The sequence below is a fragment of the Sapajus apella genome, unplaced genomic scaffold (genome assembly GCF_009761245.1).
Source record: "Sapajus apella isolate SASKATOON/1434 unplaced genomic scaffold, GSC_monkey_1.0 scaffold103, whole genome shotgun sequence".
Classification (NCBI taxonomy): domain Eukaryota; kingdom Metazoa; phylum Chordata; class Mammalia; order Primates; family Cebidae; genus Sapajus; species Sapajus apella.
This window is the reverse complement of record NW_022437043.1, coordinates 1,517,458-1,545,301: the sequence shown is the minus strand read 5'-3', so window position 1 is coordinate 1,545,301 and position 27,844 is coordinate 1,517,458. Positions and strand designations below refer to the sequence as shown.

Here is a 27,844-nt window from a genome sequence, read left to right as displayed (position 1 = left end):
CAGCAGGGGTCCTTTCATCCCTTTGGCAAAGTTAAAAGGAGCCCTTTTTTCTCAGCAACATTAATGATGGCCAGTAAAGAAATCACACGGGGCACAGTGACCTTTCTAAAAAGCATGGTGATGCAATGAAACGAGTTGCTGTTGCCAAATCTATTGACAAGCTTAGAAATGGGTTCTTTGGAGCCCAATGGAAGGGGGCAAAGCCTTCCTCTTGAATGGGGCAGCAGATGGCATTCTCCGCCACCCCTGACAAAATAACGGCTGGAAGAAGCAGTGCGGCTCCATCTGGGAGAGATCTTGTCTTCTGTGGCCAAGCAGTCAATGTGTTTGCAATCTTTACACTTTCTGTGGTGCTCTTTCAGAAGGGCAGATTGTAGAAAGCTGGAAAATTCTGCCCAGGAACTGGGCGGAATTCATGCGACCCTGACAACCTGAAGGCAAAAGATGGCAGGGTGGAATGGCAAGCATATGTTGAGAAAGCCACGGATTATTTCTTGGGAGAAATGAAAAGGTGGATGGATGTCAAGCTCTGATATTTGAAAATGTTGGTGGCCAAAGAGCTTATTCACCCTCCCAATCTGACCCACAAAATTAAGCCAGAAAATGTATTCCTGACTGTTTCCATGGCTCTTACTCAGCTACAAGTCATTTCCCTTTTCAGATTATTTCCAGTTTTAAGGCCCAATTTCCATTTGCTTTTTGATCTTCTGCTTTTAAGACATCTAGCCAATATCATCATAAGCCAAGTGCCAGGTTTTCTTTCAAGTCTTTGAATTTGTCATTTGTCCATGATCTTCGCAGGTGGATTCTGTTTGTGACTGGCTGGTCCGAGGTAGACAGGGTATTTTTTTTTTCAGGTGAAGCATAAGAAAAGAGATTTCTGGCAGTAAAACTAAATGTTTTATGACACTTCTTGTAAATATCAGTGACTGGAGTAAAGGTCCCGTGGAAAAGTAATAAGGTGAATGTAAATTTATTAGTGACTAACACATAGTTTGATGCGGTTGAACAAGACAGTTTCAGTATCAACAATTACATGAAGCTCCCAAGATACATTTCTTTTTAAGTTTTATAATGTATTCATTTTTTCCACGAAATATATATATATATATATATATATATTTAAATTTCTGTTTAATTCTTCATCGGTAGTATTAATAAAATAAATTATTCTGGGTCCGAGTTTATGTGACAGAAAAGAAATTATTAAATGTTATTTGTGTTTTCCTCCAAAATTGCTGACGGTTTTCTGTCTGAATTATAAGCTTTTAAAGGGCAAGAATTATGAAATATTTCCCTTTGTAATCCCGCAGCTCATAACACAGCATGATTCAGCTGCAGGTACTTAACCTACACAGTTACCTTTGTCACTTTTCTACTAGTTGTTGTGTAAAGGGTTAGCCTTATCTACTAGTCTCTCCTTCATATAGCTCAAGGAGTCATGGAACGTTCTCATTGTTTCTAAATCAGACCTAAAGTTTCATTCTAAATGATGCAGATGAAGGCGCTTATTAAAGTGCCATTGTGAATTTAATCATGTATATGCTGCTAAAAATCATTTAATGGATGAGCAACCCGGAAAAAAAGAACTCTCACCACCCACACACATCGTGATAAAATAGGGCAGCGTTTTGCACTTGCTTCAACAGCATCTCCAGAGAAAAATTTCTGGTTCCCATCTCTCCCCTCTCTTAGAATTTCAACTTCATCATCGTCAGCTGCCTAATCGTTCAACAGAATGCCACTCTGCCTTTGTATTTCTGAAACTATGCGTCTCTAGTGCGGAAGGCACATCTTTACGGCAGCCACATGGTTGCAAAAGAATCAAATTCAGAATATTCATTTGGCCTTTTATTATTTCCGTAATATCATTTAAAAAAGAAAGGAAGAAAGAAACTTCCTCGCCCTTGTTCTGCTACGCTGTTCCATCGTGAGATGCTCCGTGGAAGGGAGCCGAGCGGTGGGCAGCGGCTGAGTCCCCGATAACGAGCGCCTCACATTTCCGTGGCATTCCCATTTGCTAGTGCGCTGCTGCGGCCGCACGCCTGATTGATATATGACTGCAATGGCACTTTTCCATTTGACATTCTCTCTCTCTCTCTCCCTCTCTCTCCCTCTCTCTCTCCCTCTCTCTCTCTCCCTGTGTCGCTTAAACAACAGTCCTAACTTTTGTGTGTTGCAAATATAAAAGGCAAGCCATGTGACAGAGGGACAGAAGAACAAAAGCATTTGGAAGTAACAGGACCTCTTTCTAGCTCTCAGAAAAGTCTGAGAAGAAAGGAGCCCTGCGTTCCCCTAAGGTAAGCAGGAAAACAAGCGCTGCCGGCTTGCCTAGGAAATCGCTTCTTTCCAAACGGAGCATTTCATCCTCCTCTCAGACAAAGAGACAACCTTTAAATACCACTGAAATTTGCATTACTTTAATTTGCATTAATCTGTAGCATGCTAGCATTGTGTTTCTTAAACGAACGGGTCTTTGAAGTCTGTGACAGAGCAGGGAACCTCCTAGAAAAGCTCGGAAATATCTTTTGGTTTGACTTAAAGAGATTTTCTTTTCAAACTCTCTGCGTAGTTAGATGTAACTTTGCCATGGTTCTTATAGTTGACCCGGTGACGAGGGGGCTGAGAAGCAGCAACTCGCCAACATGGATTCATGGAGCCCAGTATCTTCCCCAGCACCCTCATCCCACTTACAATGGGGGCACTATTAACGCAGGCAAGACTGCGAGTTTAAAAGTGCACTGTTTACTTTTATTACTACTTATGTATGCTGCTGATCTCCTGCCAGGGCTCTGCCGGAGTGCTCAGAATGACTTCAAACAATAGGCAACATTTATTTCTAGCTTTCTGTGTCACGCTTTGCAGGAATCCTGCTCCTTGCACTCTTCTTTCAACGTGCAGGTCTTTGCTTCCCTAGATGCATTCGGGAGCAGCGGGAGGAGATAAGGATGGATTTACTGTATGATCTTGATTGGGCAAAAAGTCCGAGGAAATGCATGCTGTTTGCCTTGGACTTACTGCAAGGGGTTATTTTTAGTCATCAGCTCGTCCCAGCAGCATGATGTTCAAGGAGTGACTGGGAAAGGATGCTCCCACCAGCACAGGGACCAGGACCTGTAGGAATGACTGCTACAGATACCTGAGGAATATTCTGAGGGTTCTTTCAAACTTCGGAATACAAGTTCTCTCTTTAAATGAACAATTGAACTGTAGGAGGCCTGGGCATAATTCTTTCTTGGGGGACGGGAAGTTTGATTGTGTACAGAATGTTAATGACTCAGAACGCCCAGTAACGGAGGCTCATTGTAACAGACTAGCCCAGATAAGCCTCCACGAGAAGCAGATTCCCATCTTTACTGAGATTCAGGTGTGGAAAAGGAAGCTATTTGGCAAGACAAGAGTCCCTTGTACAGTTCTTTGCCACTCATTAATAACAGATATGGCTGCTGTGAAACATGTCTCTTTTCATTTCTAATATTAGTCTATTTTAATTACAAGGAGCTGGCATTGGCAAATTACCCCAACACATAGCATTAAATACCAGGTGCATTTGAAAGCATAGAGATGCCTGAAATGCGGGGTTGCTGTGGGAGTCAAGCAAATACAGCGGGGACTGTACAATGCTTCTCAACTGAGCGTTTAAACCAAATGCAAATATCTGCTTATTTTCTTCTCATCAGTCTTGCTAATTCAAGCAAACTTTAAGGTCCCGTTTGCCAGTTTTCATTGCAAATCGGGACATAGTTTATGCAAAACTTTTCTGATTTTCTCTGATAACTAATCTAATAAGCATCGTTGAATGAAAATCTGATATTGGGATGGGTTAATTTGCAACTTTGGGGTATTCATTATTCAAGAAAGCCATAAAAGACACTATGGATTCCTTTGCTATAAAATTTTATTGTAATTTTTTTAAGAAAAACTACTGCTGTTAGCAAAGCATTTAGCTGAATCAAAATAATTTTCTTAGACTATTATTCAGATCATTACATGAGAGTATTTGAACATAAAATGCAATGCTTTGCATCATTTATTTTACAATACATTTGGTTCAGGTAACGGGAGAGCTGGCTGAGGCCTTCTTACGACTGTGTACCAAGCAGCTGACACCCACAGATGGAAATGTGCCTGTGGAGTTTTCAATCTTAATTCGAGTTCCAATGACACCGCCAAGGGAAAAATAAATCATTTTTCAATACATTTAACAATTTCCAACTCATTTATTTTCCTGGGCCCTTGAAAAATGTGGTGAGTTTCCTGGAATTATAGCCACCAATGGTGGCCAGCAATCTTTATTTTAAGAACTCAGAATTCAAGTACTATTTATTCTCTGTTTAATTATTTACTCCATTAATTTTTAAATAAATATTTATTAAGCATTTTCTCTATGCTAGTCCTGATGGATGCAAAGGTGAAGGAGACATCGTCTCCTACTCTAATTCTGAGTCCATATGCTATCTCTAGTTAGATTTTGGAACTGAAATAGGCATTAAAGTGGGCAATGACTTTCTTGTTATAAAGAATTATTTAAAATAGCTACCGGTTTCCAGATTTATTTGAAATGATTCTCACTCATCAGTGGGTTTTCTTTCCATTTATGATTAAGGGATTCCCCTTTGGCCTTTTTTTTTTTTTACCAGATCCTGGGTACACGTCATTTGCACAGCTAACACAGCCTAGATCTTTCCAGCCTAGGTAGAAGAATCCTGGAAAAAGAGAGTAGTTTATCCTTTCTCTGCTCTCCCGAGCACCCTTTGGAAAGGACCACATGCTGTCTGTATTGGGATGGGTGTGAGTTGCCTACTCAGTAGCTAACATCAGGGCCACTTGATGAATCATTGACTTAGAAACATGCATGGAGAAAGATGCAGTCACTATCTGTCACCACTTACTTGTCTCACTCCCAATATCAAACCCAATGACCTCTGGGCCTGGCCTAAATTCAAGAGGCCCCTGGGAGGAAGCTGCTGGAAACTGTTCCCCAAACTCAGGTCTCCATCATAGCCCCACAGTGTTGCTTTCAAATAACCCAGTATGGTGTTTTATCACGCGGTTAGGTTACTGGGAAAAAACCCTGAAAACAGTATCACCAGGGTCCTTGACTTGGTCCTTAGCAGCTAATCCCCCATCGTTGGATTCAAATGCCTGTAACTCCCTGGGGTGCCTGACTCACCCTAGCCAGCCCTCAGCTTCTTGGCCAGCGGCCTTTGAGCCCATCCTCACCTCTTCCCATGACAGTCAGTGACTGCTGCTTTGCCCAGGCCTTCTTCACTAGGCCAGCGGCCAGTGGGAGCACAGGGGATGGGGAGGCAGGTGGACAGACTGAGAAATGCTAAGGCAGAGTGGGGAAGCAGGGCCATGAGAGGGTGGGTGAGCTCCAGGGCCTGGGTTTCTGTGGCCTGCCCTGGCTGTGATCAGCTGTCATTTCCTCTTCGTGTATGACACTGTGGAACATATTAAAATTTCTCCGGGATGGTATGTTTGGAATTCCTCTGATGCCCCACCTCACCAACTTACCCGGACAATAAAAGCAAGGTTGTAAGCCTTTGAACAGCTGGCTGGCTATATATTTCCCCTCTTTCTTTCACATAATCTAATTCAGAAAAGAATCCAGCTAGACTGGCAGTGCCATGTCTGGGTACTTGTTTCCTGCAAGTCCTTCCTCCGCCACCTCCTCCCGCCTGTCCTGGAATCTTCCTGGGTGGCATGTGGCTTTTCTTTTCTTTTGCTCACCACCGCTCCCAGCCCGCCCCCTTTTCCCTTCGCCTGAGCTCCTTCCATTGTCAGCTGGCTCTTTGCTCTGTCTGTTTTCCAGACAGCTTGGGTCCTGTTCCATCCGGGGAGAGCAGCCCATGAGGTCTCCCCATCTCCATAGTATTCCCAGGATGTCATTCTTGGCACCAGCTCTGCCTGGGCTGATAGGATTGGGGGGCTTTTTGTAGTCCCAAGCCTAAATCCACTCACAGAGCGGGGAAGCCACATGGCTCAGCTGCCCTTTGGGCTGCCGAGAGCAGAACTGGAGTGACCGGGTTGGCAGGGACAAACATACCATCATAGTGACCCGAACATCTCCGGCAAAGGCCTTGGGGGTGGGAGCGCTATGGGAATGCCTAGATGCACTTCGGCCTACATTAAGAGAAATGTGGTTATTCTCTGTTTCAGGGGAGAGACAGTGCCCTGTCCTGCCTCCTTTCCCCGTCTGTACTTCCCACATCCCTCCCTCCCAAAACAGAAAGAAAGAGAGACAGGACTTCTAATTTGGCTAGCACAGACCTGAATGTCTTTATGAAACCCGTTTGGTGAAAGAAAGAGGGGAGAAATATGTGCTGGGTTGATCCGAGCTAGAAAATGCATGGAGCTTTGGAGATAGGGAGGGCTTTTTCTTTCTTTTCTCTGTGTCTCTTAACAGGAGAACAACCGTTTCCTTGATGAGTTGCAAATGGAAGGAAGTGGACCTCCCAATTAGAGATTCCCATTTAAGAGCCTCAATGTAAACCTCCCTGCGACATCCTAAAAAGATGCTGCTAATGTCCCTGGGACCAAAAGGTATTAAAGAGCAAGCTACAAGGTGGTTTCCTATCCCTTTTCTTTTTCTGGGAGCTTTGCTCGTCTTTTCCAAATTAGCTAAAGTTCATTAAAGGACCCAGAAGGAAGAATTTAACGCAGCTGAATTAAAATGAGTCTTTCCCTGTTAGCCTGACAAGAAGAAAAAAAGGAAGAAAGAAAGAGAAGAAAGAACCAACTCCCTTCCGCTACCACTTCTTGGGTTTTAATATGAATTATTCCATACAAGTCCCTAGGCTAGAGGATCTATTTAAAGACGCCTGGCAGCATGAAGGGAGAGGGTAAAAATACAACCACTCTTTTGTCCATCAAAGGTTTTCTTTGGGAGGACATTAAGAGCATTCCTGTTTTCTTGTCTGCCCCTGCCAGTGGCAATGTTCCAGCTGGTAGTACCCACTCCTCGCCCATCAGGTCAGCAATCATGAACTTCTTCTGTGTTAGATTTCAGAAGAAAACAAAGGGTGGGAAATCCTTCCGAAACCCTTATGTGTGTGCAGCAGGGCAGGGGAGGCTGAAACTGGAATCAGTACTCACTTGGCTGTGCAGGTTGCATGCTGCAAATTCACACACCCACGCAGTTGAGTTTTTGAGGAAGATTGTGCCGATGGCATTATTTCTGATGCCAGCTTCCCTCGCATCTGCAAAGCTTTTTTCTTGTGTCTCCGGCAGTCATTTGCTTGTCACCATTCATGTTTACTGTCCCCTTCATCGGAGGTTCTCAGAGCCTGATGGTCAAGGATATGTCACTAGAGTCATACCCTCAGACCCATTTGCAACAGTCAGAACATAAAATCCTGCATGGGGTTTGCAATCTGAAACAATTACTTTCTTGTTAGGAAGAATGCTGACTCAGAAAATTCAAAGAATGGGTAACTTCAGTTGGTGACATATCCCCAGTGCTCATAATCAGGAATTCATCCAGTTGGGGTCCATTTCACCCTCATGGCACAATCTGGACATAGACATTGACCAGTAGCTTTAAACTGGGTATAAGATTTGCAATAGATAATGTTTTTGTCTTTTTTTTTTTTCCACAAAAGCTAAGAATTTTTCAGAAAATTTGCTCCCTTCCAAGACCTGGCTCAATCCCAACTTTTTCTTTTAAGCCGTGATCCAACCAATTGCAGTATCCTTTAAAAATGAAAGGGCAACAGGTTAAGACATTCAAGAAAGTTGATGAGCTGTCAGAAAATGCTCAAGGGTGGCCTTTCTACAGTGCCACGAACCAACAACAGCCTTAAATATGGAGTCCTCTTCTATCCTTTCATCAGTAGGGAATAAAAACAGGGAGCGGGCAGGTCATGGGAGAAGTAACAAAAGAGAAGTGTGGAGGATTATTTTTGATGTTCAAAATCTGCTGCTGCCTTTTCAATGTTTTCAAATATCACAATTTCAGAAAGGGAAGGATCCCTTCATTTCTCCCACTCCCTCCCAGGAAGGCGTTTGAAGTTGCTGTCTTTACCTGAAAAGGAGGTCAACTCCTCAAGTGAAAAAACTTCCCCCATCTTCAACTAGAAGTAAAATGTAGGTATACACATTCGTACCTAATGATGTGGGTACAAATATAATTTGCATCCACAAACTACGATGGATGTAAAGAATCAACGCAATCCAATTCCTAATCAAAGTCCAATTTCTCTTTAAAACTTGAGAGGATATTTTAGGACTCATTACATTTCTGTGATTTTACTCCCCCCCCAAATTATGGAAAATTACTTCTTTTCAGAATTTAAATTTTTCTTTTGAGGTTTGGAATCCAAAGGCAGCAGAATAGTATTGTTACAGACAAGATGGCAATCAAAAGACATAGCTGTAGCATGCATGGTTTAAGCAAAGCAAGGCAAGCCGAAAACCACTAGCCCAATGAGTTCAAGGTTATCAGCAATATAGGGACACATACTTTTATGTGATTTTTATGATAACATTGCCCCTTTGACGCACGTCTGAGTCTAGGACGTTCCGGATTACAACAGGATTGAATTCAGCATTCAAATCCCACCATTGGGCAGAAAAGGCAAATTGAATGGGGAATGGAAAGACTGAGTTGTTCCTGTTGTTTATACCCCATTCCTAACTAAGGGCTCTACAGCTGTTAGGTGAGATCACTACCCACCATTCCAAAATGTTGTTGCGGGTGAGGAGGTTCAAACGCAGCTTTGGAAACACTTTGCTGCACTCTTTGAAGAAAAGCCAACATACTCATTTGGCTCTAGGGTAAAAAGGAGCCTGTACCCTGAGCTAACACTGGTCACTTCTCTTCTCCTGAGGCCATACCACGGCCAGCAGTTCAGCAGCAGAACAAGTGTTTAGTTAGTTCAGCACAAGTGTCCCCAGAACACCTGGTCACCTTTTCTTTTCCACAGGGAGAATGTACATTCATGCATTTTGGCAGGACTGAATCCTCTGAGCTGGGTGTCTCAGAACTCTCCTATTTTCTTTCCAAAGGGTCTTATGCAGTAGAGTGTGTCTCATTCCTCATACAAAATCCCCTTCCTGGGAGGGAGTGGGTGAAATGAAGGGATCCTTCCCTGACTGAAATTGTGCTATTTGAAAAAATTGAAAGGCTAATGGCAGATTTCAAACATCAAAATGAATCCTTCCTCCTCTTCTTTTGTTACTTCTCCCATGACCTGCTGTCTCCCTACTTTAACTCCCCATTGATGAAAGGATAGAAGGGAACTCCGTGTTTAGGGCTACTGTTGATTTGTGGCACTATAGAAATGCCACCCCTAAGCATTTTCTGACAGCTCATCCCCATCTCAGTAGCAGCTTTTAGTTGGGTAGCTAGATTTACAGAAATAGTCAAATCCTTGGAGGAAAAGACTTCAACAGAAAAGTACTTCTTGACACTTGGGTAACCTGACCTGGTCATTTCCAATTTATACAAGATTTGTATTCTAAAAGTCAGTTAGTTATGTCAACTGTTAAAAACTCAGAATGAGTCTTTCCATTATTCAGAATGAGTCTTTGCTGAGTATCTGTTGCCATAGAAGCCCACAGATACGCAGCACAGGATCGAAGTGCCATACCCAGTGGTCAACTCTTTTAGACTTAGGTCGTAGCCCAGGGCTTCTGGAATGTACCTCCCCTAGCAGAGAAGTTCTGTAGTAAATACTTTACCAAGTACAGTGCCTTCCTCTCGACTACCAAGACTTTACTGATTCTACAGCTGCAGAGAAGAAAAGTTTTCGAATCAATCTTTCTCTTCTATCCTAAACCAGAGTATCACAGATTGTCCCATTAGGGCACGAGGATCTGTGACTCAAGCTCAGTTAAGGAATAAGCGTCTTTCAAAAGAAAGGTTCAAGAAGGTGGAACTCAGCCTATATTGTCATTATCAAATGCAACAAGTCTAATTCTAGCATGGTTGACTATTATTAGCCTTTCTTCTCTCCCCATTTATGCTTTCGTGGATACTGGACAGAAATCCCACAAATTTTAAGACAGCTGTAAGAGAAATAGTAACTGGTTAAATATCCTCACTAACCCACTTCAAATAATAATAATAATTATTATTATTGTTAACTTTTTTTTTGAGACAGGTCTTACTCTGATGCCCAGGCTGGAGTGCAATGATGCGGTCACAGCTCACTGCAGGCTTGACCTCCCATGCTCAGGCAAACCTCTCACCTCTACCTCCCAAGTAGCTGGGACCACAGGCGTGTACCACCATGCCTGGCTAATATTTTTTATTATTTTTGTAGAGATGAAGTCTCTCTATGTTATCCAGGATGGCCTTGAACTCCTGGGCTTAAGTGACCCTCCCAACACTGCCTTCTAAAGTGGTGGGATTACAGGCATAAGCCACTGCACCTGGCCCACTTCCTATTATTAAGAGGATATTATTAATTTATAAACTAGTACATTGCAAACACTCAATCAAATCGTTATTAATGGCTATTTTTATTTCAGGCCACCAATATAGCCTCATTAAGGGGCAAATACTTATAGCTTGGGCTTCAGTATGGGTTCAGGCACCACCTTAAAACTTTTCTGCAATCATTAACTCCTTGAATAAGAAGGGAACTCTTTTTGTAGGATTGCTTTGGGAATATGTAGCCCCAAGACAGGGGTTGTACTCGAAGAAGCTTGGGTAGAGTTAGAGACTGTCAGAAATGGATAGAAACATAAATCATCTAGACCAGTCTGTTCATTTTGCGAATGAGGAAACCGAGTCCTAGAGAAGGCAAGTGACTTGCTGGAGATCACACAGCCAATGAAGGGAGAGTGGAACTCAGGGCTTGAGGATCTTCATATCAGCCATCCTTACACCAGATCAGGCGACCGTGGAATGCTCTGTAGGTTTCAGAATACAGTGAAATTGTTATCCCATTTCTGACAAATCAGTACTGGGACACGGGACACTAACAACATAGGCAAGCAATGGGTCTAGGGAGGAAAAGATGAAAGCTGTAGGTTAAGTGAGAGTTTGGATACAATGAGATGTTTTTCTGGTGTTCCTGACAATGCCTGAAAAAAATAATCAGAATTTTAAACTTCAGTCAGGCTCAAGGTCGCGTCCTCCCACTACAGTGCCTCCTCAGACAGTAAAACTGTCCAAGCCAAGGACATACACATGGTGGGGGCACTTGACAGTTGGCTCCTCTCCCCACCCTCCAAATTATTTATATTTCTGGTCCTTCAGTTTAGCACTCCTCTTTACCCCAGGATTGTAATTCATGGCCTCTTTCCCTGGCCATATTCCTCCATTCCTTTTGTTTCTCCCATCTCTTTTCTTCCTCCATCACCCCCACTGCTGACCTTGGCCACACTTGGCTAGTAGTGCAGGTTGGGAGAACACAGAGTCCTATCACAGACTGGAGGACTATTGTTTAATCACAAGGATGTTGTCTTCTTTCTCCTAAGGTAGCACTCTGGAGGTAGTTACTGCTTCCTTTATTTCCTCACCCCCCACCACCTCTGCACTGTAGAATAGACACATGAAATGCGTCTATCTCTGAGATGAAAGGGGCAAGGACTGCTTCCTCCCCACTGACCTTGTGCCTGCCCATCCTTGGAGATGCCTGGAGTTCGCAGGCTGGGGGCCTAGCAGTGTTTGCAGTCAGTGCCGCTGCTTCTGGGTCAGCCCAGGCTTGGCTCCTTGGCTGCTACTGATGTGCTGCCAGATAGGAATATTAAAAACCATTCATTGAGTGCACAGGATGCTTTATAAAATCCAACATACTGTTTACAGTTTATAAATTAAGTGCCTTGGGAAGAGGTATTTGACTTATTCTCCAAGGCATCTAGTTGACTAGATCCAATTGGAATCCTTTGAGTTCCTGGGAAGGGGCTATTTAGCACTTCACACTTTCTGAGTTAGACCTTGGGTTTCTTGCTTTTCTGATCCTAGTACTGCATGAAGTTTTATCTAGGGTTATCTGGCACGCGTTGTTCCACTTATAAATCTTTTATTTTTTTTTGCAGTTTCTTTGATAGAGGCTCTATGTTCTACCATCTTTACTTTGTTTATGCTTCATATCATTTTTTAAATTACAATAAATATCAAATAATTCTGGCTGGCATACTGACTCCATTCCAAGGTCATTACATTTTATCTGCGTAACTCCATATTCTTAGAAATGAAGGAATGAATACAGGATACAAATTAGATGTTCAGGGAGCTTAGCAATGTGTCTAAAAAATCCAGGAAAACAACAGGCGAAGACTCTTTGCCTGCAGATGCAGTAAGCTAGAAGAGGGATCTAGGTTAGGACCTGTATTTTTCCCCTGACCCTGTCTCTTATCTGATAGAGCAAAAGGAGACACATAGTAGGTGCTCAATAAATACACATTAAAAAATATTCGTTGAAAGAAGCCACAGAAGGGAATATCAGTATATATTAGTATTGAAAACAGCCCAGCGGGGAAAATATGGATACTGAAGCACCACCCTCCTGTGCCTGGCTAGCAAGGCAAGAATAAGGCCATTCTTGGCAGATGCCACTTGTCTTAGCCTGTTGCTGAGCCAACTTGTGCGAAACCAGCACTTTACCCCCTGCCAACCAGAAGGTCAGCCCAAGAGTGAGCTGATCTGTGGGCACAACACCATCTCTCACCCAGGAGGCTGGGCCCGCAGTAAGCTCTGCTATATTATTTCGCTGAGGATGACAGGTGGGGAAATCTGGGCACCAGTTGTTCTTTTCCACTGGTATCATTTGGAAGGTAGCTCCAAAGTCGGGCACGCCAGCCTACGTGCCTCTCCTGCCGGCAGAGGCTCCACATTGGAGCTATTAGAATGTGGGCTCTGTACATCGGCCAAGTTCATGTCTCAGAGACGTATCCAGAGCATAGACTGGCCACAGGGCTACTGAGTTCAGCAAGAGAGTCATTCTCTTGTTCAATCCGTTATTGCCTGGGCCAAGGTTCTAAGTCTTCATAGGCAGCTTTGGATTTTATGACACATGGCTTAAAAAATTAAGGCAAACTGGAATTAATTTAGTTTTGAGAAAACAACAGAAGCTGCTACAAAGCAGACATAACCCAGGCTGCCAGAAAGTGGTGATCTCAGTGGTGTACATGTTCTTAATTCCTGATTTTCCTTTGTGAGGTCTTCCTCCCACTCCCATACTTTGCACATTCTCACTTATGCACATCCTGAGCAACACCATGTTGACAACTTGACTTAGCCTTGCTCTTTTCCTGAGCTGTATTTTTATTTCTTCTTTAATGCAACAGTGTTGGTTCATTCAATTCAATTGCTTAGGGCAAAAGAAGAAAAAGAAATCGCAGTTATGTTTCAAGAATCTTACCTTTTGGTTTCGAGGGTTCTGTGAGTTTTGTGGCATATTTACATTGTTGCTTACATTCTTATTTCAGAGTTTAAGATAAAAACTGAACAACAACTATCAGGTTTTCTGAAAGTGCTGAAATGAAAAATCTATTTCTTAGAATGAATGGTAAAACAACATTTCCTGTCACTCTTTTATTCTTTAATATTACTTCTGGGCTCAGCTTATCATCTCTAAAAAGAAAGCCAGATGATCAAGTTACATTATATGTGACATTATCTATTTATCTGTGTACATTTCATAATATCTGCTTGCAAAGCATTTTACTCACTTTCAGGAAAAATTTTTAAACTGTGCTTGCAATTCAGGATGGTGCTACTAGGTGGCAGTAGTGTACTATGTGTTCGTCCTGGAAGAGTATTTGACTAAGAGACTAGCATGTCTCTTAGTCTCCCATAATTATAAGAAATAAAAATATAATATTTTTTAAATACTCAAACTAGCACAAACAGTAAACATCCATTAACTTGGTTATCAGATTTAGGCTGAGCTTTTAAAAGAGAAAGCTTTAGTTTTTTTAATGAAATTTTAAATACAGTATACATCCCCAAGCTCCAAAGTCTAAAAATACAAAAAGATATATGGTGGGAAGTCTTTTTCTCATGTCTGCCCCTCAACTACCATAGGTAACTAATTTTATTAGTTTCTTCGGTATCCTTTCAGAGCGTCTCTATACAAATACATGTTTTTATTTCTCCCCATTTTAACACAAATCAGTACATAGAATTTCTGCATCTTTCCAAATACAGTTGGTTAGTATATTGTTGTGTGAATATTTTAGAATACAATTAACCAGTTCCCTATTAATGGATATTCATTGCTGTTTCCAATTTTCAGCCATGTGCTCATGTGATTTCACATGTAGGTTAATTCACAGAAGTGGAATTGCTGGGTCCAAATTATATACATTTGCATTTTTCAAAGGTATTGCCAAATTGGCCTCTCCAGAGCTTGGACCAATTTATACTGAACTTTCTCCAAAATCGGCTTGGTTTCCCATAGCCTTGCCAATAGGGTGCATGATCGGACTTTGGAATCTTTGTAAACCTGATTGGTTGAACAATATATTTCAAAGTACTTTAAATTTTCATTCTCTTAAATAAGAATTTTATTCTCTTAAATTTTCTTCTATGTTTAAGGGTCCTTTATATTTCCCTTTTCTGTGGAGAAAGTGGAAATGCCAACAAATACAACCATGCATACATATACATAGGGTTTTGTTATTGATGTAGCTTGTTTTTGCCATCATGCTATACATGTTTTTCTTTAATTTGCTTTGCTTATTTAACCATACCTCCTGGCCATGACTCTGAAGAGAAGTTGCTGGCAGTGCAGAAGGAAGGCCAGGACTGGAATGCCTGCTTCTCTCTTCATCCTTTTGCCATTGACTCCTGGGGGAAATATCTGTAGACCGAAGCAGTGAAAGGAGAAATCTAATCAATTCTCTTTCGGACACTAATTAACGCTTCAAAGAGACACATAACCAGTTGGGATAATTTAGTCATACTGAAACTTGGGAAATGGTCAGTAATATTTCATCCTCTGAACGTGGTCCACAAGAAAGTTCTGGCTCTTTGAGCTGATGTCTTGGCAATTTTCAGGGTAACGTGTATAGGAAAACTTAGATTATGCAGATGAAAAGAAAATAAACATGCTCTTCTGCATCCTTTGCCGATTTGAAACTTTGGGCACAGGTTTGATTTATTTCAATGAGATGTTGTTATTAGCATGAACATAAGTGGTGCAATGTTGTATTGCAATATGGTCTCCTCAACTTTGGGCTCACTGTCCGCATATGGAGATGATAGTAACTGAATCCATAGTTATTAAGTGGTGGCATTTTAGAACACGAAGGGACAGCAGATGCCATCTCTGTCAACTCCTTCACTCTACAGGTGAGGAAACTTGGGCTAGAGGAGGTTGAATGACTTGTATAAGGTTTCCGCAGCTAATTAATGGCAGTACCAGGACTCAAGTTCAAGTGGGTCTCCTCATTACTGGTCTTTGCCCTTCCTGCAATTTATATGACTTCCCTCAGACACATGTGCTGAAGCTTTGCTATTGCCAGGGATTCTCTGCTCTGAAACAGCCCTTTCTCACACATCCCTTTCCTCTTAGGATCCCCTGCCTCACACTTCCAAGACAGCTAGTTGAGGCTATATGGGTCTGATGCCATTCTATTAGTGCAAAATGAATTGGCTTATGCCAACTTGAACTCCTTATCTTGATTTTATCAACACTTTGCCCTGTTTATTCAGACTGTTCATGAGTAGGAAGTTAAGGAAAATGTTGCCTATGAGCAAAATGATCGAACTTTTATTTGAAATACCTTTGAAAAATTTCCTGAAACTTTAATTATCATGTTCCTTTTCTTTTGGATGTCATATGAGGCCCTCCCAATTTTCCTAAATGTTTGAAAATATTTTTGACACTCTCTGTCTTCTGTTGTGATTAAAAAAAAAAAAAAAGAAAGCACCAGTGTTGGCCATGCCTGGGGAGTTAGTGAGGTAATCTGGAGAGATCTCTGGACTCTAGTCTTTTGTCCAAGAGGTATGGTCAAAAGAACAAAGCAAATTTCAGAAAAACCAGTATGATACGATCCTATTTTAATGGTAAGTCTGTTCCAACAACTGTTTCCTCTTTCAAATTACACCATGTGCCCAGGCTACAGAGGCTGTGCAGAAATGTGACTCTGTTGGCAGATAAACATGCGATACTTTAAACGTGCCGTAGGCCAGTTAGCATGACGTGTATTTCAGATGCAGCTTGTCATCAGTGCTGGGTGGCATGGGGCTTAAAACAAAAACAGGATGAGCCTAAAGCACAGAAGTGGAAAATTAGGTGTGTGGGTGGGTATGGACTTGGAAATGGAAAATGTGCTTCCCTGTGGGACATGGCTTGTGTTCATTAGCGCTGACCTGCCTCCTCTCTATCCCTGTAAGCTGACATTGACACCAAAGCTCACTGAGAACCTGAATAGACCCTCCTACCCCCACCAACCAAAGGCAAAGATGAGACCACCCAATTCAGTTATGTTGCTGCCAGAACAACATGTTTAATCTTTAACAAGGGTTCAAATTATTCTTGCCCCTAGGAACATGGGCTTCAGTAATTAAAGTCAACATGTGCTTCCATTAAACCATTGTGTCCACCTCCAAATGGTTATAAATATGTAGCATAAGCTATGGGAGTTGGTGTGGAATGGATGACAGCCTTTGCTAATGACACTCTAGAAACCAATATTCTCCTCTCAAAATAACATGGAAAAATTCTACTCAATACCTCCTGGGTTCCATTAGTGGTTATGGGTAAATAATTCTGGGGGAAATAATTTCTGTTTTCATTCCAGCTGTGCAGCAGATACTGTGATGATGGATTGCAAGTGCAAAGAGTAAGACAAAACTCCAGCACATAAAGGACAATGACAACCAGAAAGCTTCAGCCCGATCCTGCCCTTTCCTTGAAAGGGACTGGATCCTAGGAGGTGAAGGCATTTCCAATTTTTTGTCCTCTGCCTCCCTCTGCTGTTCTTCTGGAGAAGTTTTTCCTTACAACAATGAGAAAACATGTACTAGCGGCATCCTTTTCTATGCTCTCCCTGCTGGTGATAATGGGAGATACAGACAGTAAAATGGACAGTTCGTTCATCATGGACTCGGACCCTCGACGCTGCATGAGGCACCACTATGTGGATTCTATCAGTCACCCATTGTACAAGTGTAGCTCAAAGGTAAGACCAAGGTCTCTGCGAGGGGAGCATTTCCCTCAGAAACAGGTGAGAAGCCATATATTTTTTTTTTTTTTTTGGTCAGGGGATGGAGAACTATGATCATAGCCCAAACGTAAGTGATGTGGCTGGCCTGCAGGGCTTGTGCGAGAATTAGGCTTTTAGGATTTCCCCCCATGCTTTGCACTATTGTCAGTAAAGCTGCCTAATCAATCACGTGCACACCCGTTCAGTGGGAGAGGCATCTTTTGCTCCTGGCTATGATGTTTATGAGTGGTAGCGTGCTTTTCCAAAAAAGAAAAATGGAGTTTACAAGTTTTAACTCTCTACCTCCGTCATCGATACAGAGGAAGAGAATGCAAAGAATGTGACTGACCAGCGGAACATACTTCTTGGAGGTCTCTTTAAAGAGTTTCTTGGGGAAATAACTGGCTTTGTGTTCTGAGCCTCTCTTTAGGTGCTACATTTCTGTTAAAATGATTTCAAAAGATAAGGGGCAATATGATCATTTATCATTTTTACATCATTCATCCAAATCGTTCTTGTTTGGAAAAGGATGCTTGTTTCTTGCAGAGGCAATCTGTGCCTCAGTGGTGTGCAAAGGAATATCATGCTTAAAAGGCCACCAAGAATGGCCAGTCACATAGACCACCCAGAAGGGAGAGGCAGGGTGGAACATATGAGATCTCACAACTGTCACTGTCCCTAAAAAGGCACATGAATGAAATTCGTCCACACTTGGTAAATATGAATTTGGTTAGTCCAACCTCAGAGATTTTTACTTTTAGTTTTGAGACGAAAATCACTTAAACATTCTCGTGTGGCAAGTAGTTTTTGAAATTATCAGCATATTTAAGAATTTTTATAGTATCAATCACTAGAATTAAGACCATCTAAGTCAATCCCTCCACTCTCCATTCAAAACATTATGACTTTTGTGTGTATGCCTTGAAAATTTCCATTAATTTCTTAATGATAGCTCAGTGATGATGATTCATTTTAGTTTGGGGGGATCAGAATTCGGGTTAAATCATTTTAACCATTATATTAATAAGATCTATGACTGTGGGAAAAAATTGAGATTTTTCCACTTAATAAAAACTTTCTGGCTCTTATTTACGTTTGTAGAACCAAAATAAAAAAAGGAATAAATAGAGGAACCTGAATTTTTGCAGGGCCACAATTCCTTCTTAGGAAAGAAAACTAAAACAAATTGAGAAAAACCATGAAAAGTGCTTTTACAAGTGTGATTGCTCAGAAATTGTGGGCCCACGTAAGGTAGAATGCAGCAATTGTTAGCTTCTCTTTCCCTCCTCCTTCAGAAACAGACAGCACTAATATTTAGTGATTTTATTCCATGGATAATTTCTTTCACTATTGAATTGCCCTCCATAATCATGATTCTTTTTTTAAAAAAAAGGAATGAAAATTATTTCAAAGAAAGTGTCACTATGATGATAGAAAGAAACAAAGAAATGGGGACATCTATAAAAACTGGAAAACAATCTGGAAAGATTGGACTAAATGATGGAGGAGGACCTTGGCAACAATCACGTTGATCTAGCGAAGGTCAAAGACGAGACGTCACGAACTCAAACAGAAGAAATTCACAGTGCTTGAGCATGAGTCTTAGAAACAGACTTTAGTGTACTGTCATTCACCTTTGTTTCTTCTAGAATGCCATGGCAAATAACGGAGCAAAATTGTGATAGTAGGAGAAATGTTTGTAATTTCATGGGAACAATCTGTTTTCAAACATCCCAAATATAGCAATAGTTTTATGTAAATGGTGCTTGCAATTATAAACCTTTCTTCCCTGGCCATAAAATATGCCTGGCAAAATCTCAACTACCCAGACCTTTTCTAGATTAGATTTTTCTCCATGTATCTAGGAGCAAAACTATTTTCATTTGGAAATGTTCTGTAATTCTTAACTCTTACATTCTCAGGCTGATCTTCTCTCTCAAGGGTCTCACTTAATGAAATTGTTTGCATTTAGAGACTTGGGATAAAACATTTAGCCTGTGTCTAGAAAAGAGCCAACAATAATCTACCCCAGCTTCTTTTTACAAAGAAAGACTAGGGTAGATTTTTTTGTCTCTGTAAAAATTTTCTGCCAGGGCCGGTGGCTCACACCTGTAATCCCAGGACTTTGGGAGGCCAAGATGGGCGGATCACAAGGTCAGGAATTTGAGACCAGCCTGACCAACATGGTGAAACCCCGTCTCTACTAAAAAATTACAAAAAATAGCCGGGCATGGTAGTGCATGCCTGTAATCCTAGCTACTCAGAAGGCTGAGGCAGGAGAATTGCTGGAACCCAGGAGGCGGAGGTTTCAGTGAGCTGGGATTGCACCACTGCACTCCAGCCTGGGAAACAGAGCAAGACTCCATCTCAAAAAAAAAAAAAAAAAAAAAAAAAAATTCCCCTGACATCATGCTCAAAGGCCATTATTTACTAAAAATGTGCCTACTGTGTTGCCTGCCAATTGTTAATGCTTTCTGACTCACATTTATCCAATATTGGCCTTGTAAAGACAGAAAAAGGGGAGACTGTGACCTGGGCTCAGGGGAGGGAGGGTACCTGCTTGAACACCTAATATGTGTCAGGCACCTCATACTATATACGCTAATCATTGCCAAAAAATCTGTGATGGCAGGCGTTATTATTCCCATTCTACTGGTAAGGAAAACTGAAGCCTAAAATAATTAGATTGCTTGATATCATATAGCCAGGGAGTGGCAATGTCTGCCTCACAACATTCATCTTCCCATTACTTGGATCTTCACATTGGAGGAACACAAGTAGAATGTAGGAGCCATCCATGGGGCACGGTGGCTCGTGCCTGTAATCCCAGCACTTTGGGAGGCCGAGACGGGCAAATCATGAGGTCAGGAGATTGAGACCATCCTGGGCTAACACAGTGAAGCCCCGTCTCTACTAAACATATAAAAATTAGTCGGGCATGGTGGCTTGCGCCTGTAGTCCCAGCTACTCAGGAGGCTGAAGCAGGAGAATCACCTGAACCCAGTAGGCAGAGGTTGCAGTGAGCCGAAATGGTGCCACTTCAGCCTGAGCAACAGAGCAAGACTCTGTCTCAAAAAAAAAAAAAAAAAAAAAGTAGAAACCATCCCATAGAAGTTCAGGCTCTACGTCCGATCTGCTGGCAGTAATAATTTATACTCAGCAATTTTTCTAGAAAAAATAAATAGTAGTGAAACCTTTCTAGGAGCTTTCAATGAGACTGTTCATCCCAGCCCTGAACTTGCAGCTGGCCAGTCCTAGGTCCCTGCCACCCATCTAGCAATTCAGGAAAGGACTGAGAGGGAGTCAGGTAGAAAAGACTGGCCACAGTGGCCCCCCAAGGAAGACAGCATGACCACAGATTAGGATGTGCCTGGTGGTTTTAAGTGGTGGCACCTCCTGGGATTAGGGACAAAAGATCCTGGGAGTAGCAGGTTCATTTATAATCTTCATGGGATACCAGGTTTCTCTAAAATGTGGAGTCGAGGCTGCACAGCAAACAGGCAAAAGACCAGTTGTTAGTGGAAACAGTCTGCCTGGGGGAATCTCTCTGAGAACTGAGGCATGCCAGGCTTTGAAGTGAGAGAGACCTGGTTTTCAATTCCAGCTCCATGGCGTGCCAAATGAGTGACTTTGAGGAAGTTTAGTAACTTTCATCTTTGGTGCCTCAGTTTCTTCCGATGCAAAATAGAGCGGTCCATCTGAGGGTATGGGCGTGGGTATTGGTGATCTGTAAAGCATCCAGCAGTGCCCAGCACATAGTAGCCATATAATAGATGATATTATGACCCTGATGATGAAGTTATAAACTAAGCAGGTGTTTAGGCTCAATTTTCTATTTCAGTCACTACTGAGACCTCAATAACTGCTGTGATCTCCTATGGCCTTAAAGGATTAGGAAAATGAACCTTATTGTAGTTCTTGTTAAGCACGGGGTGCGGCAGAAAAGCAAAGTCAATGTAAGCCACTGTGCTGGGTGCTAACAGGAGGATAGAAGTAAAAGAGAAACAGCCCCGATGTTGTCTAACCTCCCTTCCCGGGTGAGTGGAGGAAGCAGGCCTGGAGGGGGATGAGTTTTGGACTTAGGCCAGGGAGGGGATTTCAGGAATGGAGGATGGGAAAGCAAATTGGCAAGGGAGACCTGGAAAGTCTCAGTTGGGTGAGGAGTGGGGGATGGTGACCCCAGGCCAGGGCGTGGAACCAGGGCATGATTGTCTGAACTGGTAAGGGCCACAGGAGCAGGTTGGGAGTCAGAAGGGCAACAACAAAGGATAAAGAGAAAAGGTTTTGGGAGACAAAACCTAGGAAAAAGGACCTGGTATGCTAAGCGCTGAGTCCTAACAGCTTCCTAATGGGACCTCCAAGTCGTCTTCTGCTGCTACCCACCAAGCTCATGGTGTGATAGGAGAAATGCAGGGAGTCAGGAATAGTGTGTTTATAATACAATTGACAGCTTGAGAGACGTAATTTGATTTTTTAAAAAGAAACATTTATACTAAGTGCCTGCTATGTGCAGGTGCTGTGGACGGTGCTGGAGACTCTAAAGTGGAAAGAAAAAAGAGACAAAGTTTTGCCTTCATAATGCTTACAAGCAAATGGGGAGAAGGTAGGAGAGGTGTTCTGTGCACAAACGCCAGTTTGTGTCAGTTTGATTCATGACCTGAATGAAGGGACCAGACTCTAGTTGAAGTGAGCTGAGTTCCCATCCACCCTTTCAAAGCCCCCACCATCTCTCTGCTGCTTTGTTCCCTGGTTGGAATTTTTTTGGTGCCCTTAGCCTGGCACAGATCTTTTGGAGGTTGACCTGGGTCCCTGAAATGAGCTGAGTTATTGAGGCTGCCCAGGGGAAAGGATGGGAGAAGAAGCATGCATGAATCTTGTCCCTGAGGAGAGAGGGGATGCTTCAAGCGCTATCATGGAAATAAGGGTGGAGTGCTCACTGCTGCAAAAAAGGCGAAATACGTTTCCACTCTGCTGGAGTAAAATCGCAAAAATGCTACTCTAGGATGGGACAGGGGGGTCTTTATTCTGATGCTAATGATGACATCTGGTCAGTCAAGGCTCTCAGAAGATTCAGCTCTGCATAAGCTTGGGGGTGGTGAAGTTAATGTCCCAAGAAGCCCACAAGAAAAAGTTTGACTTGTATGTCTATGGATATGGTCAGCGGTTTCTGAGGCAAATCAATGTAGATAAGGAAGGGTGTGAGTTGGCTCATGCCTCAGGAAAACAAATTATCAGGAGGCAGGTATTCTAGTGGCTTAGGTCAGGGGTTTGGTTTCAGATAGACCTTGGTTTGATTCCCGCTCTGCATTTTTACCACCATGTGAGTTTGGGCAAGTTACTGGCTCTCTAAAGCTTGAGTTTCCTTATCTGTCATAATAGCATAGATCGTAACAGTACTTTCCTATAGGATTGTTATCAGGATAAAATAACTCACATTGTAAGTGCCCAATAAATATTCTTATTAGGGAAATGATGGTTATCTAGTGATCCATCTAGAGCAGAGCCCTCAAACTTGAGTGGGTCCAGAGAACTGCTACTCAAAAGTGTGGGTATCAGCCCAGTAAGACTGACATCAGCTAGAATCTGATGAGAAATGAAGAGTCTCAGGCTGCAGCCCAGAACTGCTCAATCAGAACTTGCCTTTTAACAAGATCCTAAATGATTCACATGCACATTCCAGTCTGAGAAGCTCTGATATGGAAGAGATCAGGAGGCGTTCATCAAGTGCTGAAACACAGGTAAGGCATGGCAGAGGCTAAAATGTGAACTATTGAGAGTAAACCAGGAAAGAGATGGTTCTTTCCATCCCTTAAGGATCTTATCTTTCAAACTTCCGCTTTACCACTTCAACACACAAAACAGAGATAGATTTCCATCTAGGAGTGTGTGTGTGTGTGCGCGCGCATGTGTGTGTTCGTGTGCGTGTGTCTGTGTGTGTGAATGTTGAGAACACCAAGGGTCCAATAATTGCTTCGTAGTCTTTTCTTCCAGGAAGGGACACTTGAATTTGCCTACAGAGGATAGATAGGTGGGATTTTATTAGGCAGAGCAAAGTGGAAAGGACATTCTTGGGAGACAGAAGCAAAGGCAAGAGGCAGTAGAACTCAGGGCACTTTCTTGGACTCCTAAGTAGTTAGGTTTGATTGGAGTAGGGAGCGGGTAGTAGAGTGATGAGAACAGTTGTAAGTAAGACTGGAAATACATGTGAAACCTTGGTCACCAAGGGCCTTGACTCCTCTTCAAGATTCTGGATTTTATTCTGAAGGCATTTCTTATACATATCTGTGCATTCTTCTTGCATAAAAGTCCAGCTCCTGAGGAAGAGGGGTCCAGCCCATTGGAGGTGGCCCCACGTCCTTCAGTGCCTGGGGTTCTTGTCCTTTGGAGTGGGTTAGGGGTGGAGCTGGACATCCTGAAAACTTTTAGTGAAATTGCAGTCAGATTCGCTCATTTACAAATGGCCCTATGCTGTTGACTTGGTCATTTTATGTACAGTGCTAATGGCCCAGTCAGTTAGGTTTACGTTTGGTTCACCTGTATGTATATCATTTGGATATCATGCCCCACATCGTTGTTGGCTGTTTTGAATTAAATTTGTTGGCATGGATTTACTTTGTCCACCCAGACTGAAACTGCATCTCTAAAGATTCCATTATGGAGGGTGACTCTTTGAATAACTGCTTAATGGATCTAATAGATCATCTAGATCAGAGATTAGCAAGTTTAACACTACTCCAAGGTGAGGTGTCAAGCAGCTCTTCCCACACACGGGCAGATGGCAGGAGAACAGACTAGGGAAGATCTTGGACTCTCTGTCATTAGAGAAATGGGAGTGGGAACTAGGGACTGGCCTGTGTGCTACTGACCTATGGCATAATCTCTCAAAACTCGTTTCAGAGCTGGGCACAGTGGTGCATGCCTGTAGTCCCAGCTACTCGGGAGGCTGAGGCAGGAGGATCCCTTGAGCCCAGGAGTTTAAGGCTGCAGTGTGCTATGATCATGCCTATGAGTAATCACTGCACTGCAGCCAGGGCAACATAGCAAGACTCTGTCTCTAAAAACAAAACAAACCAACAGAACAATTTATGATAGTTTATTTTGCCTGTCAATAGGAAGAGCAGGCGGGATAGAATCAAAAGCTTAATAAAATCATAACAGTTTACAGCTGCGATGTTCTCTCTGTCTCTGTGATCTTTCAGAGGAGATAAATTCACTGGACTAGTCCAACTGATTCTTCCCTAAGCCCTGCTGTTTTTTTTCTAGTATCTCATATTGCCTTGGTGGTTGCTAAGTGATTGTTGGATTTAGCCCCAGCATATTCTCAGATAACTATGCCAATAATCTATAATTACCAGAATTCATCTTTCCTCCCTTTTGGAAAGATGGACTGGCCATTTTCTTCCTTTAAACCTTGGGTGTTTAATTCTGCCCTACAGGATGGTGTCAGAGATCATAGCTGGTGAGTCTTTAATAATAACTGATCATTCCTACAATATTGTAAGGTAAATGTCAAAAGATTTTATGCATACATATGTATCTTTTAATCTTTCATTTGAACAGTTTCACTTTTTATGATCTTGCTCTTGGTTCTGGAATTGTAGAACAAAGTTTTCCTTTCTTTTCTTTTGAGACAGGGCCTTGCTGTCACCCACGCTGGAGTGTAGTGGCTTGCAGCCTGTAATTCCTTGGCTCAAGAGATCCTCCTGCCTCAGCCTCTAAAGTAGTTGGGACTATAGGTGCACATCACCATGCCTGGCTAACTTTTAATTTTTTTGTAGCGACACATTCTTGCTATGTTGCCCAGGTTGGTCTCAGACTCCTGGGCTCAAGTGATCTTCCTGCCTTGGGCTCCAAAGTGTTGGGATTACAGTCATGAGACAATACCCTTGGCCCAAGGGAATTTTTTCTCCATCACTTAACATGAAATTCACCAAGCAAAACCTCTTACATAACCATGGACCAATAATCTCAGGTTCTCCACTCCCCTTCCTACTTTGATATTAGGATTATGTAACTTAATGAGTCAAGCTGCCCCACCCTACCCACCCATGACTTCCACTCCCAGGATACCAGAATTTATGTATGGGATACATAAATGATCCTTTTGTCCATCCGCTTAAGCTGAATGTGAATTGTGTGTGTGCTTATGTACATTTTTCTGGGGATAAATTTGGTAGTTTTCATCGGATTCTTAAGGTATCTGTTTGCTAAAGCCAGATTAAGAGCTACTATAAAGAATACATAGCCCCTGTTATTCCAGCTCAATCTTTGGAATAGAGATGATCAGAATGGGTACATCCTAATATTTGCCCCAAATGACGCTGAAGATGCAGAAGAAATTACACAAATCCCAGGCTCCTTCATTGTATACAAAGTTTATAAACCCAGAAGTAGGATTCCAGGGCCCCAGACGTGCCCTGTCTCTACTTCATTCTCTTGTCCCCAGAATATTTCTTCTCAAGCATCACCCAGGCTATTCTATTTTCTTCTTCAGAAACTATATTCCTGTTCTTTAGCTATTTCCTGCATAAATCAATTCCTTTTTTTTTTTTTTGGTAGTCATGTTAATTTACTTGTTGGTTTCAATTTGAATTGACTTTCTGCATTTTGCTACTGTTAGAATTGCAATGCATTTGGCCAGTGGTAGACCACTACCTGTCAGGAGGAGTTTCTTTTGTTTTTTGATTTTTATTTGCACATCACAATGGTGGGCCTCATTCAGTGGTTCTAAACCCTCAGAACACTTAGAAATCACCTAAGAAGCTTTGAAAACCATGACACCCTGGGCCTTATCACCCAAAATTTTAATTCAGTCGGTCTGAATGGGGCCTGGGTGTTGACTTTTAAAAAAACATGCACACGTGTGTTCATTGCAGGACTGTTTACAATAGCAAAGACCTGGAACCAACCCAAATGCCCATCAATGATAGACTGGACAAAGAAAATGTGGCACATATATACCATGGAATACTATGCAGCCATATAAAACAACGAGTTTGTGTCTTTTGTAGGGACATAGATAAAGCTGGAAACTATCATTCTCAGCAAACTGACACAAGAACAGAAAACCAAATGCTGCATATTCTCACTCATAGGCGGGTGTTGAACAATGAGAACACACTGACACAGGGTGGGGAACATCACACTGGGGTATGTTGGGGGGCGGGGTTAGGGGAAGGACAGCGGGGTCAGGGAGGTTGGGGAGGGATAACACTGGGAGAAATGGCTGACGTAGGTGACGGGGGGATGGAAACAGCAAACCACCATGGCATGTGTGTACCTATGCAACAATCCTGCAAGATCTGCACATGTGCCGCAGAACTTAAAGTACAAAAAAAAAAAAATGCAACATACATTGAGCCACTGGTCTAATCTAGCAGGAATTGGCAAGGATTGTGAGGGTCTTTCAAAGGATGCTGTTTTACCAGACCAAGGTTTCGGCATTGCCTACACAGTAACCACCTCCTCCTCTTTCTCCAGATGGTGCTCCTGGCCAGGTGCGAGGGGCACTGCAGCCAGGCATCGCGCTCTGAGCCTTTGGTGTCCTTCAGCACTGTCCTCAAGCAACCCTTCCGTTCCTCCTGTCACTGCTGCCGGCCCCAGACTTCCAAGCTGAAGGCGTTAAGGCTGCGATGCTCAGGGGGCATGCGACTCACTGCCACCTACCGGTATATCCTCTCCTGTCACTGCGAGGAATGCAGTTCCTGAGGCCTGCTGCTGTGTGTGGCTTCTGGATGGGACAACTGTACAGGGAGTTCAGCCAGGGAATGACTGGCAAGAAAAGAGTTAAGGCAAAAAAGGATGCAACAATTCTCCTGGGACTCTGCATAGTGTAGTAATAAAGACTCTACATGCTTGTTGACAGAGAGAGATACTCTGGGAACTTCTTTGCAGTTCCCATCTCTTTTCTCTGGTACAATTTCTTTTGGTTCCTTTTCAGATTCAGGCATTTTCCCCCTTGGCTCTCAATGCTGTTTGGATTTCCAACAATTCAGCATTAGTGGGAAAAAGTGGGCCCTCATACACAAGTGTGTCAGGCTGTCAGTGTTTGGTGCATATTGGGGAAGAATTTACTTTAGAAAGTAGGAAAGCCCAGCTCTTTCTTGGACATCTTCTGTTATTGCTGATAGTTTTTGTTTTAACCTTGTCATTTTGATCTGAGGTTGCCATTGCTGCTAAAGGTTACCGATTTCAAATTGCAGACACCAAGCATGTGGATATGTTTAGCTAGGTTTACTCACAGCCAGAGAACTGACATTAAATAACTAACAAACAGATTCTTTTATGTAATCCTGGAACTCTTGACAGCTATAATTATTATTCAGAAATGACTTTTCAGAAGTAAAAGCAGCATAAAGGATTTGTCACAGGAAGGCTGTCTCAGATATATAAATTATGGTAAAATTTTGTAAGGGAGCAGACTTTCAAAGACTTGCACAAATACGGATCCTGCACTGACTCTGGAAAAGGCATATATGTACTAGTGGCATGGAGAATGCACCATACTCATGCATGCAAATTAGACAACCAAGTATGATTCTATTTGTGGGTGTGTTATAGCTTTAGCCGTGTTGCAGGCATCATTCTCTAATATCCACTTGTCCATGTGAAACGTGTTGCCAAAATGGTGGCCTGGCTTGTCTTCTGAACATTTGGTTCAAACGTGTTTTTGTCCCGGAGGCTCAAATTTTGAGTTGTTCCCATGTTTTGAAATAAAAAGAGGGTATCTTCAAAA

General features: G+C 42.4%; 1 protein-coding gene across 1 annotated transcript; it reads left to right on the top strand.

Annotated features, from left to right (window-relative positions):
• Positions 1-1,876: 1,876 nt before the first annotated feature.
• On the top strand, positions 1,877-27,844 carry NDP (norrin cystine knot growth factor NDP). Its single transcript, XM_032258548.1, has 3 exons — positions 1,877-2,300; positions 16,705-17,085; positions 26,590-27,844. The coding sequence occupies exons 2-3, from the start codon at positions 16,912-16,914 to the stop codon at positions 26,815-26,817; spliced, it is 402 nt and encodes a 133-aa protein (XP_032114439.1). The 5' UTR covers positions 1,877-2,300; positions 16,705-16,911; the 3' UTR covers positions 26,818-27,844.

Excerpts from the sequence above, each read along its gene's own strand:
- NDP (XM_032258548.1), top strand. The coding sequence starts at position 16,912 with ATGAGAAAACATGTACTAGCGGCATCCTTTTCTATGCTCTCCCTGCTG. Across the intron at positions 17,086-26,589 it reads TGTACAAGTGTAGCTCAAAG|ATGGTGCTCCTGGCCAGGTG; the intron begins GTAAGACCAAGG and ends CTCTTTCTCCAG.